The following is a 12998-nucleotide window of genomic DNA, read 5'->3' on the forward strand; positions in this document are numbered from 1 at the left end:
TATGCTCTAAGGATCACCGGTTAGTACAACTGTTCGCGCTGGAGTATCAATATTTGGACCGACTGCACTTGGACCACCCTGATAGCTTGCCTTGTCGCTATGCAAATCGTAGTGACAATGGAACTATTTAAAAGAATCAAGACCGCATTATTGCTGTCTTTCCTTTTGTTTTGCCCAGCCATATTACGCGAACGTCAAATCCAGTCGAGAAACCCTTTATCAGATAGCTATCGATGACCCGCCTGGAATCGATAGCCTGGAAGGTATTGATCCATTGCCTTTAAATTATCATATTGTAAAACAAGGACCACGAGCCTTCTTCTGCCGTACTTGACGGCGACTCCTCAAAATATAGTCAATTTCTACTGCTACTGCTGGCCAAGGCCTCAACTACCCAACCGTTCTTTTTTTTGGAAAAGTTTAACCAACTATAATTACACTAGATTAATGCGAGCGAAAAGCTTACTCTTCCTCCTCCTCGGCACCCTCAGCGTTCTTATTCTGGTTTCTTCTCTTCACTCTACCAGGTCTGCCACCGCCGTAAGGAGAGTTAGGAGCGAAGTCAATGTGCTTCTGGGAGTCCAATCTCACCATGAAGGATGGGACGTTGACAATCTGCTTACCAACAGCAATGTGTCTCTGGGTAATCAAGACTCTAGCGTGGTGGATAGATCTGGCAAGACCGAGCTTGAAAACCTGGGTCTGCAATCTTCTCTCCAAGAAGTCCTCTGGTCTCAAGGCCAAGACGTAATCCAACTTCATCTTGTCCTCTGGCAAGACACCGACTCTCACCAATCTTCTGATCAAGGCGTTACCCTCGAACAATCTCTTCTCATCCTTGTCATCTCTGGTCAAAAGGTCACGAGCGGCTCTTCTGATCTTAGACAACTGGAAACCAATTCTGTAGATCTCTCTCTTGTTCTTGAGACCGTACTCACCAGCCAACTTCAATTCAGCGTCCAAACGAGCGGACTCGTATGGCTGCTTTGGCACAGAGTAAACCTTGGAGTAAGTTCTTGGGGCACCTGGGTGTTAGTTAAAGCTTTGGCAAAATTTGCCGGGCTCTACAATCTTCCTAACAGATAGCATGGTGGTATATGGATACCTGAACAGTAGGGGTGTTCAAAAACGGCACCACATGACTGCTGGTCTGTGAGTGTAACTGAAGTGTCGGGGGTTCAGTTACGGGAGACAAATCTCCAAGGTTGATTGTAGAGGACCCGAAACCTCATAGACGGCACCGAGTGCTGTCTATTGGATAAGAAATATCAATTTCTTCTTGTGGATGGTTAAAACATACGAGGCATGTTGACTTAGTTCTGAGATGGAGAAAAGAAAAAGAATTTTTCAAGGGAAATCCTCTGCACTTATAGTGCGAAAAAAATTTGAAAAAAATTCGTTAGTCGTGTGTACGCCAAATCCTCGATGGACATGCCAGTTCTCCTGCCGCAGACTCTTATTAACTCTGATGCGCGTTAGTTTCAGACCTAATTAACCTGATTATGCTGCCTCATACTACGAAGAAGTGTCACTGATGACATTTCTTCTCGGAAAATGAGACTGGTTTCTCTTTGCTTGAGCTCAATTGTTCAAAGTAGTCTTCATGGTAATTCCATGATGTAAGGTGTTCCAGAAACGTTCATGTCATTGATTGTAGGGTAGTCGGGCAACCCATGCTCCCTCGCTATTTTTGACTTGTTACTTTAAAAAAAAAAAAGAAAATAGCTCCCGTAGTATTTTGTTCCGTTTATAAAACTCTGATCAGCTTTTCTGCATCCCATTGCTTAAGCATGTATTGCGATTTCGCTGCCATCTGAGGATCTACGGCCTATTCCAAGTGTGATCGGCTTAGTGTATTGTTTTGTGTACCTCAACAAAAAGAGATTAAATCAACTTCTTGCAGATCGAATATCTTTCGACGAAAAGTCAACTTTTCAACTTTTCCAGAGCATGCCGGCCTTATCGTAGAGTCAATGTACCTCGATCTACTCATCCATCTTCGCGCATCTCAATTATCTATCTCAGGCTACTCCTACGATGAAGTTTGTCGCTTTAATATCTGGAGGCAAAGACTCCTTCTATAATATATTGGAATGTCACAGACAGGGTCATGAGCTTGTGGCTTTGGCCAATTTGCATCCGCTCAATGTGGATGAGAATGAGACAGACTCCTTTATGTTCCAGACAGTAGGACATGATCGAATTGAGCATTATGGTTTATGTCTTCTGGTCCCATTGTATCGTCAACCACTCACGGGCGGCTCGACAAATGTTCAATTAGAGTATACTCCCACTGCTGACGACGAAATCGAAGATCTTTATACTCTTCTATCTAGGGTCAAGGAGGAGATGCCAGATATAGAGGGTGTCAGCTGTGGTGCCATTCTCTCACACTATCAGCGGACGAGGGTGGAGAATGTCTGTGATAGACTTGGTCTCACTTGTTTGGCCTACTTATGGCAAAGGGATCAGGCGGAATTGATGCTGGAGATGTGCCTGCTGGGTCTCGATGCTCGGTTGATCAAATGTGCTGCCATTGGTCTCAATGACAAGCACTTGGGAAGGCTGATTTCCGAAATGCTTCCAATCCTCACCAAACTCAATCAAATGTACGACGTTAATGTGTGTGGTGAGGGAGGTGAATTTGAAACTTTCGTCTTTGATTTTCCCCTTTTCGAAAGACGCCTCGAGATAACTGACGAAAAAGTCGTTGCACATTCTTCGGATTGCTCTTATCTTACCTTCCTGACGAAGCTGGTTCCGAAAGAGACTTGTGAAATTACAGGTAAGTCCGCAGACCTCATCAGAAAAAGAGAGCCTCTTGAAGAACAGTTTTTGTTAGTGCAAGAAAGCGTAACGAACAGTCTACCAATTACCATCCCTGAGGTCAAGGATGTATCTTTCCCAGTTGGGCCAACGGTCATTACTACTCCCTTAAGACTATATGTTTCTAACATTACCAGTACAGCCCTGGACGTGAAGGGTCAGACTCAAGACATCATGAACCAATTATCCAACATTCTCAAAGCACACGAGGTTTCCATCACGGACATCCAACATGTCACTGTTCTTGTTCGAGACATGGGTGATTTTGCAGCAATCAACAAGGAATACGCTTCATTCTTCGCAGACACATATCTCCCACCATCTCGTGTCTGCGTTCAAACCACACTTCCACAGCCTTACCACCTACAAATTTCATGCATAGTTCTCGATCCACCAGCCGGAACGAGACAAGGTATTCACATCAGATCGAGATCATTCTGGGCCCCTCAAAATATCGGGCCTTATTCCCAAGCTATTGTGGACACCAAAGACACTTTCAAGACAGCTACACTTTCCGGTCAGATCCCTTTGATTCCAAGTACGATGGAGCTAGATAGTGATGATTCTGTGAGGTCTGCGACATTATCTCTTCAACACCTTTACAAGGTGAAAACGCTCGTTAACGTCAAACAATTAGCAGCGGCTGTGTGTTTTGTCACCACTACTTCTCCTCAAATTGCCTCGCAAGTGTGGAAGGAGTACGTGCAAGAAGTTGAACATGGACAGGATTTTGACGATCGACTCATCATTGTTCAGGTTTCCGGATTACCAAGAGGAGCGAACATCGAGTGGGGCGGATTGGCATTTGAGCGTGTTGTTGGCATGTATGACGATGCAGAAGAGAGTGATGCGCCAAGATTGCTTCCCTCGGCTGCTGAGCTCACGCAAGGCTTCAAAACTAATATCGTCAATATCAACGAGAACCTTAATGTGGTGAAGTTGATGACTAGTGATATTGGTCTTGTGATCGATTTCCTTCGCAGTCCAGCTATTGGAAACTCACATGTGACGGTCATGACCAAACTTCTGAATGTTCATAAGCTAGTTGCCTTGGGACTTCCAGCTGAATGGGTTCCGGTGCTCACGGTATGGGACAGCGATGGCACAGAGTTCGATTTCGCTATCACTTGGATAGCCTAAATTTCGCAGCCATTCTTTAGCACTGCGCATGAAAAAAACAGACACTATTCTCAGAAAGTTCTTCCTCTGCAGGCAAAGCGATGATCTGAATAGTACATACTATTTCCACATAAGCATAATGTACAACCTACGACCTTTGGCCGGGTCGTTGAGCCGATTTCCGGTTCGGCCAATGATTTCCAATAGAACTGTTTTTGTGATGAGTAACGAGAAGAAGCGAAGAACGAAAAAAATCGCCTCAAAACCAAAACCCATATCTAGGCCCGAGCCTCAGCCTAAGAGAGAAGAGCTCTCCAAGGCCGAGCAAGTCCAAAGATTACAGCATTCTAAAAGATTAAGAGAGTTTGAGAAGCTCACTCGAAGTGTGAACTCTTACTTGGTGAGAAAAGAGACATTGGGTGGGAAATCACCCAGTACTTCATTAGATGATCCTGCTGATGAGGTATACCAGTCTGTTCGAGAGAAACCCATCATTCAGAAAACATCAATTTCAAAAGCCGTATCAGCCCCATCGTCATTTGATCCCCTGAAGTCCACGTTAAGCTCTCCAGCGGTGGACCTACCTGAGCCCATACAAGAGAGATTGGGCCTCTCCTTGAAATACCTTGTAAATAAAGACCATCAAGATTGGGACGTTGTTCTTCGACAACTTGAGCATGAGGGAGGATTCAAAGGCCTCATTGAAAGAGACGTGCGGAAGCTAGTGTACGCTATTCCAAGACCTCAGCTTCACACTGTCTTTCCCAAAATCGAGGAGCTTTTGGAAGCAGCTGGTATGCAAAAATCCCCAAAGATCATTAATGCCTACATGAAAAGTGTAATTCATCGTGGAACGGTGGATCTGACCGAGATGGAAGTCATAGAAAAATGCGTGGAGCATATGAGAAGATTAACAAAGAAAGGTAATCTCTCCCGAGAAACCTACGAAATCTTGGTTGAAGCTTACGGAAAGAATACAAACATTGACAGAGTCAATGAGATAATCACCGAGATGAAGGAACTTGGTTTGGAACCGCTGAAAAATGTCTACTCTAATGTACTTGCAACCTGTGTTTATAAGACAAAGTCTCACGACGCAGCTGTTCAGCTTTTTGACTCGATGAAGTTTTTCTCCCAAAAGACACAACCATCAACACGTGAGTATCAAGACATTATCGTCAGCCATGTCAATAACAACGATATCGAGAAGGCGTTGGACTTGTACCAGGAGATGATTCTTGAAAAGGTCGAAGTAAACCAGAATATTGTGGTAGCTCTCGCAAGAGGTTGCTTCAACAGAGAAGAGTACAGGGTCAGGGCATGGGATTTCATGTTTGAGGTTCACAAAAGAGACTGGACGCCAACCGTCCAAACTGCCGAGTATATGCTTTACTTGGCACTGAGAGATGGCGACTTACCCTTGGCTCGTTCACTCTACCAGCAACTCAATTTGGCGGGAAATACGTCCCCACGCTCATTTTCTTTTCTTCTTTTAGCCTATGCCAATGCGAGTCTCGAAGATAAAACTCCGACGATTCTCTACAATGAGTCGGGTCGTCTGTTCCGTCATAACATCATAAATCAGACTGAGCTCCATCCAAACGTTGACGACCCGAAAAAGGCGCTTCCTTTCTTGCCAAAGTTTTTCTTCGATACCTTCGATGAAGTTTTAGCAGAATCCAGTGCCGTGATGGCCCATACAATCATGGTGAATCGCCATTTCGTCAACACAGAAAGTATCAACACTTTTCTCAACGTTGCCGCTAACATAGGCAGTCTTGAAGAATTCAAGGACAGACTCGAGCTGTTCACCTACTTGGATAGGGAAGGCGTTCCTGCTGTGAGAAGCATCATTGAGCCTGAGGACGCCATCATAGAGGAGAACGAAAATGAAACTCAGGTCACTAAGGTATCTAATTCGAAGGCTATCGCAAAATCTCCTATTCTTCAACAACTTGTTGACTCATCCGCAGGGCGCTACAAGGTACCCAGAAACACAATCACTTATCTTATTGCATTGAAAGCTGCAGCTAAGCACAAGAACTACAATCTTGCGCAAACCATGTGGACCGAAAGAGGTCTTTATAGAAAGTCTGTTCATTGGAACAAACTTACCAGACAAGAAAAGGATCGACTTGATTTTGATTTCGCCGTTGCTATGGTCAACGCCCTTACTCAACTTGGGTTATTTGACGATGCTCTTGCAGTCATTGTCAGTACGGAATACCAGTTCAAGTGGAAGAGGCATCATTTCTCGCAATTATACAAAGAGGCCGTGGAGATTGGTAACAGCAAGATTACGCAAACACTCCGTGGCATAGCGAAAAGAGCTCAGGTCAATTTCGAAGGTAAGATCCGCAGAAAAGACTATAAAAGGTTTGTGATGGAGAATGGTTACTAGTATATAGTGTGCATCATTTAATTTGTATATAGAATACGCTGCACTAAACCGCTATTTACATGTAATTATGCTGATGAGCCCATCCTTGATGATGAGCTTTTTGATGTCTTTGTCGCCAACGAATTTCTTGACTTGCTCCTCCGCTAAGGCAACCTTGAGCACCTCAGACTCTGGCTCGGATGACAATGTCCGAAGAGCCCTAATAAAGTGCCTTGCTTTCCCGTTGACGAATATGTTGAATTGGGTGTAGGGAGACGCGATAGGCTGCGATGTGGGAAATGATTGAGCAAATACTGACTCTAATGGTTTGTTGATTCCTTTCCTCAAAGCCTCCCAACACTCTTCCGCCACAGATGGGGTGACTGACGCCATAACAACCAATAACTTCTCGTATCCATCGAGTAAAACCGCAGGATTGATGGTCTTTTGCTTGACCGCAGATTGTAAAGCATTGGTCATTTTCATGAAATCGGAGACAATAGTGTTGAGCGAGAGATCGACATCAACAGATTTTGCGATCCTATTAGTGTAGAACCGAATATCGTTGTAAACCTTTAGTTCGTCATCAGAAAGGGTGAGCGATGGTTGTATCTGTCCTGAAATCTCAATGTCTTTGAATTCGGTACCCTCGGTAGACTTGTAGTCCAGATGAACAACGCTTCGAATTACCTCATCCTTGAGATTCATAACCTTTTTCAACCATCTTTCGATCCCCTGAATCTGATCTTCATTCCAATTGAGCTCGTCTGAAACAGGAGCTGAAAACAAAATATGTGCCCTGACGGTATCTGCGCCGTATTTTCCTATGCATTTAGCAGGGTCAACTCCATTGTGCTTTGATTTGGACATTTTCTCGTAGCTCACTGAGGGAGTTTGACCATTTTCTTTGATTTTTGGTTTGCTGGGATTCGTCATGTCCAATTCTTCTGGCTTAAGAAATCTACCAGTCTCAGGGTCGGTGTAAGTCTTACCATGAACCATACCTTGTGTAATTAACCGCTTAATTGGTTCATTATTAAAAGCCTTCCCGTTCCATAAGCCCGCATCTCCCAAAAACTTCGAGATAAACCGCGAGTAAAGAAGGTGTAGAATTGCGTGTTCGACGCCGCCGATGTAAATATCCACTGGCATCCCACTTGTAGCCTTGTTGTGATCGAAGGGCTTCTCTTTATTTTGCGCATCAAGATATCTGAAAAAGTACCATGACGAGTCAATGAAGGTGTCCATGGTGTCAGTATCACGTTTTCCAGGGCCCCCACAAGAGGGACAGGTCGTGTTAACGAAAGATTCGAGCTTGTCCAAAGGATTGCCGCTACCAAAGCTTTTTCCATCGATTTTGGGAAGCAAGACGGGCAAGTCTTCATCTGGTACCGGGACTGGACCACAAGAGTCGCAGTGGATGATAGGAATTGGGGCACCCCAATATCTCTGTCTTGAGATGAGCCAATCCCTAATTTTGAATTGAACTGATTTACCGCCATTTCCTGACTTCTCCAACATTTCGACGATCATCTGACCAGCCTCTTTGGATGTCTTTCCTTTCAAAGTTCCAAGCGAGGAAACACCATTCTTCAATAATGACGCATCATAGAGTCTACCGTTCTTGCCAGTAAAGATACCATCAAGCTGCCCGGCTTCGCTTTCTTTAGCGGGTCCAACAGTGGGCTGAATTAGTGTATTGGGCTGATGAAGAGCCAGAAGTCGAAATCACGCTCGTCATGAGCAGGGCAACCCATCACAGCTCCGTGACCATACGATCCTAAGACATAGGGTGCAACGTAGACAGGAACGTCAAAAGTTTCACTGGCAGAACCATCGATATTAATCGGCAAAGAGACCTTCACATCTTTCAAAAGATATCCCAGTTTGGACAACGGATCCTCGTCGAGACTTGCAAGTTCGATGTATTCAGCCAACTTAGGATCCCTTCCTGAGCACTCTTGCACAATGGGATGGTTCAATGCAATTGCAACAAATTGTACGCTAAAAAGAGTGTCCGGCCGTGATGTGAAGACGGTGACGCCTTTCTGTGAACTTCCCAGGCTAGGGAAAGTGATTTCGGCACCATGGCTTTCGCCTATCCAATGCTTTTGCATAGCCTTCACCTTTTCAGGCCATTGATCTAATATCTTGAGATCTTTCTGTAACGCACTTGCGTACTTGGTAATTCCAATAAACCATTGCTCTAAGTTTTTCTTCTCGACCTTGGCTCCAGACCTCCATGACCTTCCTTCGGAATCAACCTGCTCGTTGGCCAAGACTGTTTGATCAACTGGATCCCAATTGATCTCCGCACCCTTTCTGTAAGCTAATCCGTTTTCGAATAGCAAAGTGAAGATTTTTTGTGTCCATCTGTAGTACTCTGGGGAAGATGTGTTGACCTCTCTCTCCCAGTCAAAGTCAGCGAGCATAAGCTCCATCTGGTCCTTCATTTTCTTAATGTTCGTCTCCGTCCAAACAGCAGGATTGATCCCTCTTTCGACAGCTGCATTCTCTGCTGGTAGGCCAAAAGCATCCCAACCCATAGGATGTATGACGTTGTAGCCTTGTAAACGCTTGAATCTGGATATAACGTCACTGATAGTATAAACCCTTTGATGGCCTAAATGAAGGGTACCAGAAGGATATGGGAACATAGAGAGGCAGTAATACAGCTCGTTCTTTTTGGGTGAATATTTGGCGTATTCAATGGGATGATCCTTCCAAATTTGCATCCATTTCTTGTCTATTTCATTGAGCTTTATCTGTGGCGCAGCGTTCGGGGACGACGCAAAGGAGCGCAAAGTCACACGAAGGAAAGGCTGACCCAGTGAAAGCTTCATTCTCAGCTTTCCAGAACCCCAGACCTGCGAGTACTGAAGAGGTTCACTTCGCGACTCATGTTGGAAAGTTACTCGGTAGTGCAGGATTAATGCAAGAGCTCGCAGCGCTTAATTTGCAACCATTTAAACTGCTTCGTTCACTGAGGCATTTTTTCTTTGGCGTAACGAAGCCAATGGCCGTAAAGAAGAAAATAAAAGGTCACCAAGACCTGTGAATCCAAGGCTATCGAGTCTGTTGAGAAGGTTGACCTTGATCTCGAAGTAGCTCTTCAGCACCCATTTGACCTCAGGATTCTGTTGCAACATGGCCACAGATTCCTCTGAAAGTGGCCCGGGATGTCTCACTGTAATTTCATCCTCATCATCCTCAAGATTCCAGATAATCTCAGCCGCTAGGTACGATGTCCCAGGATTATGCGATAACCCTCCCACATTCTTGAGCTCGATAAGATCTGAGTAACTGAAGAAGCTTAGACCAGCTAATTTCTTTAAGTACTCTGCATCAAGGAACATACCCTTATTGAACGTATTTTCTTCGATTTTAAATGCCTGGTCAAGCCAGACAAGATTAATCGAATCCATGATGAGACTGTTCCTCAGTTTCAATGAGTCTCCTCCCTCTTCAAATTTAAGTGTTCGTAAGAAGGCGATGTAGCCTAGGGCCTCTGACAAAATGAATGGATTTGTGGACATGATCATCTGATAGAAAAGTGTAGGACTGGGGATGAGCATACCGAAGTCCATAGTGGCCAGAACCTCTGCAAACCCTACTTGCTTTATGGAGCGCAAGAGTGTCGTAAATTTCAATTTCGTCAGTAAAGAGAATTTTCCCCATTGCACTTCAGCAATGGAGAAGAGGGATCCAACAATGTTATGTATGGATTGGTAAACATTCTGAAAGAAGCCGTACTCGTTGTGGAGAACGTTCCACTTAAGAAATGTCTTTGATAGCTCAAAGAATACTGAGCTCCAGTACTCATGATGGTTCTCATCATTTAGACGAGCGATAAATGTCTGAATTGGGCCATCATTTGGTGGGAGTAAGCTCAAAAGCTTACATAGCCTTGTCTCTTTGATTGAACCGTTAGATATAGTCTCTTCAAAAGGTTCCGTAAGTTGTTCAAAGCAACCTAACTGTCCGATCAAGTATAGCTGATCGAAAGCTGTCTGTGATGCGGAGGGCGAGAGCGCGTGAAACTGGACAGCTTGAATGAATTTCTTGGTAATTGGCAGATCAACGCTTGCCAAAATTAAATGAAATGCAACGAAGTACTCCCGTAACTTCTGGTTGGCTATGTTACTTAAAGTGAAGAGTGACCCCGGATTCGCCATGGAGATTCTGTCAAATTCATCAATCAATGTTCGAAGTGATTCAACAGTACCGATCGAAATGGTTTCTGTTTCGGGCGATTCAAGTAGGTCCAAATCGTTGAATGAATTAATAATTATCTTTCTCTTTTTAAACGCAGGAGTTGTGAAGGAGTCGAAAATTCTCTGAACCTTGTCTTTCACCTCTTTTATCTCCCATAAATCTGATGAGGAATGCCTTGCACTCAAAAGTGTCACGAGCTCTTTGTTTGGATACTTCACAGCTTCCGCTTTGGATAGCCCTGAAGAGCCTGACTCTGACGAACCCCGCAAGTCTAGGGTTGGATTTAAACGTTTCATGAAGGCTAGTAGGGATTTGATGGAGGGGTCGAAAGGAAACTTGGAAGATAAGCTTAGAACCACATTGACATGCCAGGGCTTTAAGGCATACTTTCTTTGACTCGTGAAGACATCTTTCAGCTTACGCTGTTCCGAAAGTGCAAGGATAATGAGTGTGGTGATATTTGACCTCAGATACTCAAAGGAAAGCAAGCCGAATAGGGTGGGTAAAAGTCTGTGTAGCTCCTCAAATAATGCCTTTCCGAAAAGATGCAGAGCACAAATCAACCACTCTAGTAGTAGATTTTGCGATGTAGGAGGAAGTCTTTTCAGTTTGAGTTGCTTCCCGTTTCTGAAGTATACCTCGGAGACCCCAACGGCACCTAGGATTCGGGATATCGTATCAACTTGGATTAAGTATTCACCGTTGGGTACGAGGCATTTGGTGATGAGAGTCTGACGCAACGTGCTTCTCAATGAGTAGTCGAAGACTATGTCCAACACCATGTGCAATTCAGGCTCTGAGAGACCATCCAGTGCAGCCAATTGACTCAATTGATCAAGCGCATCGGATGACTGGGGTCCTCTTTCAAATAAGCTTCGGAGATGTTCCGAGACATCTTCCAGCAGGTGCATCGTGATAAATCAGGTTGATGTAGATGTTGTAGATATGTAAATAAACATCCTGTGCAGAGTATAGCGATGCCGTAGATCAGACCTACGAACATCAAAAGCTGTGATTCATTATAAAACTTCAGAATCCCATAATTGAACAGATGTCTTTATTGATCTGAAAATCTACCTATTACTTTGTCATCTTAGCCCAGGTTGAGCCCAAGCTCGTTTATCCCATACGCACTTTATTTTGCAACCATTTTACGTGTAACCCATTACCTATATTAATACTGGTTATTTGTGAGCTCAGATGCCACCTGCCTCTCTATACCAACGAACTCCACGATCAAAACTGACTACACAAAGCCCCTCGTTAGAGTCTCCTCCAGCACCTGCTCTGACACCTCTATCGATGAACGCGACGCCACTGCAAACGCTACTGTCAATGCTGTCGTCGTGCTCGGTATTTTCTAAATCGGTGACATTCACTTGTAAAGTGGCTTCACGCTCACGCAGCTCGAGATTCCACACCCTGATGCATTTGTCAAAACCGCAACTTGCAAGAAGCAGGCCGTCGGCATTGAAATCGAGACCCATGATCCATCCATCATGAGCGAAACCTCCGACAGTGGTCTTGGTGGAGTGTGACAGCGTAGTCAACGATCCGACATTCTCACCATATTCCACATCGTAAAGAGTGATCAGGCCAGCAGACTGGTTATCTCTCGCAACCGCAAGGATGGATCCACCGGGCGAGAATTCAAGCACACGAGGAACGGAGCTGGATCCAATGTTCTCGTCGACCTGGAGATCTGTCGAGTAAAAGGTGAACAAGGCTTTGAGGCCATGTAAGGTGAAGACAGCAACATCTCCAGAAGTGTACCCCACGGCGACGAGCCCGTCTGTAGCTTGAGAGACTCCCAAGGAGTTTGGGAATGCTGCATTGTTTACCGTTACGTGAAGCTCCCCTAGAAGTTCCTCAGTGGCAATTTCTATAGTGCCCTCGACATCCTTGATGCTCAAAGCGTATACGGCAGCCAGACCGTTCGCCTTGGTGACAATGAACATGTCTTGCTTTGATTTAGGGTCTTTGTAGAAGCCAGGCGTCCAAAAATTTGCTTTGAAAGTAGAACCCGTGTCCAATTCCTTGAAGGTTTCGAGATCTTCATCGATGTAGTAGTAGAACTTGATGGAACCATCGAAACATGCGAAGGCTAGAAGCACCACCTTCTGCGTCAGTTCCGGTGGGATATTTTCGTATACTGCCACATGGTGGATGCCAATTTCGTTGATCAACTTCTTTACCACAGAGTCTGAAGGGTTGTGGACCTCATCCTTCTTGTTGTCCCAAAATGCCACTAGACCGTCACTGGATACGGTAATTGTGTATTTGTCGGTCATAGAGACTCCGGTTATGTCCAGCCCATGAGCATGGGAGGCTGTCACAGTCAGGATGTACTGTTTACCCATTGCTAGCTGTTCTATCAGTAGTTTCAGAGGTACGCGAGAGACACTCAAGATGTACGCAGGGCGAAAGGGTAGACTCCAAAGATGAAGGATACAACATA

At 44.7% G+C, this 12998-nt stretch overlaps 4 protein-coding genes across 4 annotated transcripts; 2 read left to right on the forward strand and 2 right to left on the reverse strand. All coding sequences in view use genetic code 12, as the record gives it.

Moving 5' to 3' along the window:
* Nucleotides 1-462: 462 nt before the first annotated feature.
* RPS9B (40S ribosomal protein uS4) lies at nt 463-1433 on the reverse strand (the record flags this gene model as incomplete). The annotated part of the gene is made up of 2 exons (XM_025481193.1): nt 463-1015; nt 1414-1433. 2 exons carry the CDS (start codon nt 1431-1433, stop codon nt 463-465), a joined length of 573 nt encoding a protein of 190 aa, XP_025335493.1.
* A 604-nt stretch (nt 1434-2037) lies between these two features.
* On the forward strand, nt 2038-3966 carry CXQ87_002698 (diphthine--ammonia ligase; the record flags this gene model as incomplete). Its single annotated transcript, XM_025481194.1, has 1 exon — nt 2038-3966. The coding sequence occupies one exon, from the start codon at nt 2038-2040 to the stop codon at nt 3964-3966; it is 1929 nt and encodes a 642-aa protein (XP_025335494.1).
* A 118-nt stretch (nt 3967-4084) lies between these two features.
* CXQ87_002699 (uncharacterized protein) lies at nt 4085-6346 on the forward strand (the record flags this gene model as incomplete). Its single annotated transcript, XM_025481195.1, has 1 exon — nt 4085-6346. One exon carries the CDS (start codon nt 4085-4087, stop codon nt 6344-6346), a length of 2262 nt encoding a protein of 753 aa, XP_025335495.1.
* A 51-nt stretch (nt 6347-6397) lies between these two features.
* Nucleotides 6398-12900, reverse strand: NAM2 (leucine--tRNA ligase; the record flags this gene model as incomplete). The annotated part of the gene is made up of 4 exons (XM_025481196.1): nt 6398-8011; nt 8086-9201; nt 9298-11391; nt 11788-12900. 4 exons carry the CDS (start codon nt 12898-12900, stop codon nt 6398-6400), a joined length of 5937 nt encoding a protein of 1978 aa, XP_025335496.1.
* Between the last annotated feature and the right edge of the window lie 98 nt (nt 12901-12998).

Source organism: Candidozyma duobushaemuli, assembly GCF_002926085.2.
Source record: "Candidozyma duobushaemuli strain B09383 chromosome Unknown B_B09383, whole genome shotgun sequence".
Lineage (NCBI taxonomy): Eukaryota > Fungi > Ascomycota > Pichiomycetes > Serinales > Metschnikowiaceae > Candidozyma > Candidozyma duobushaemuli.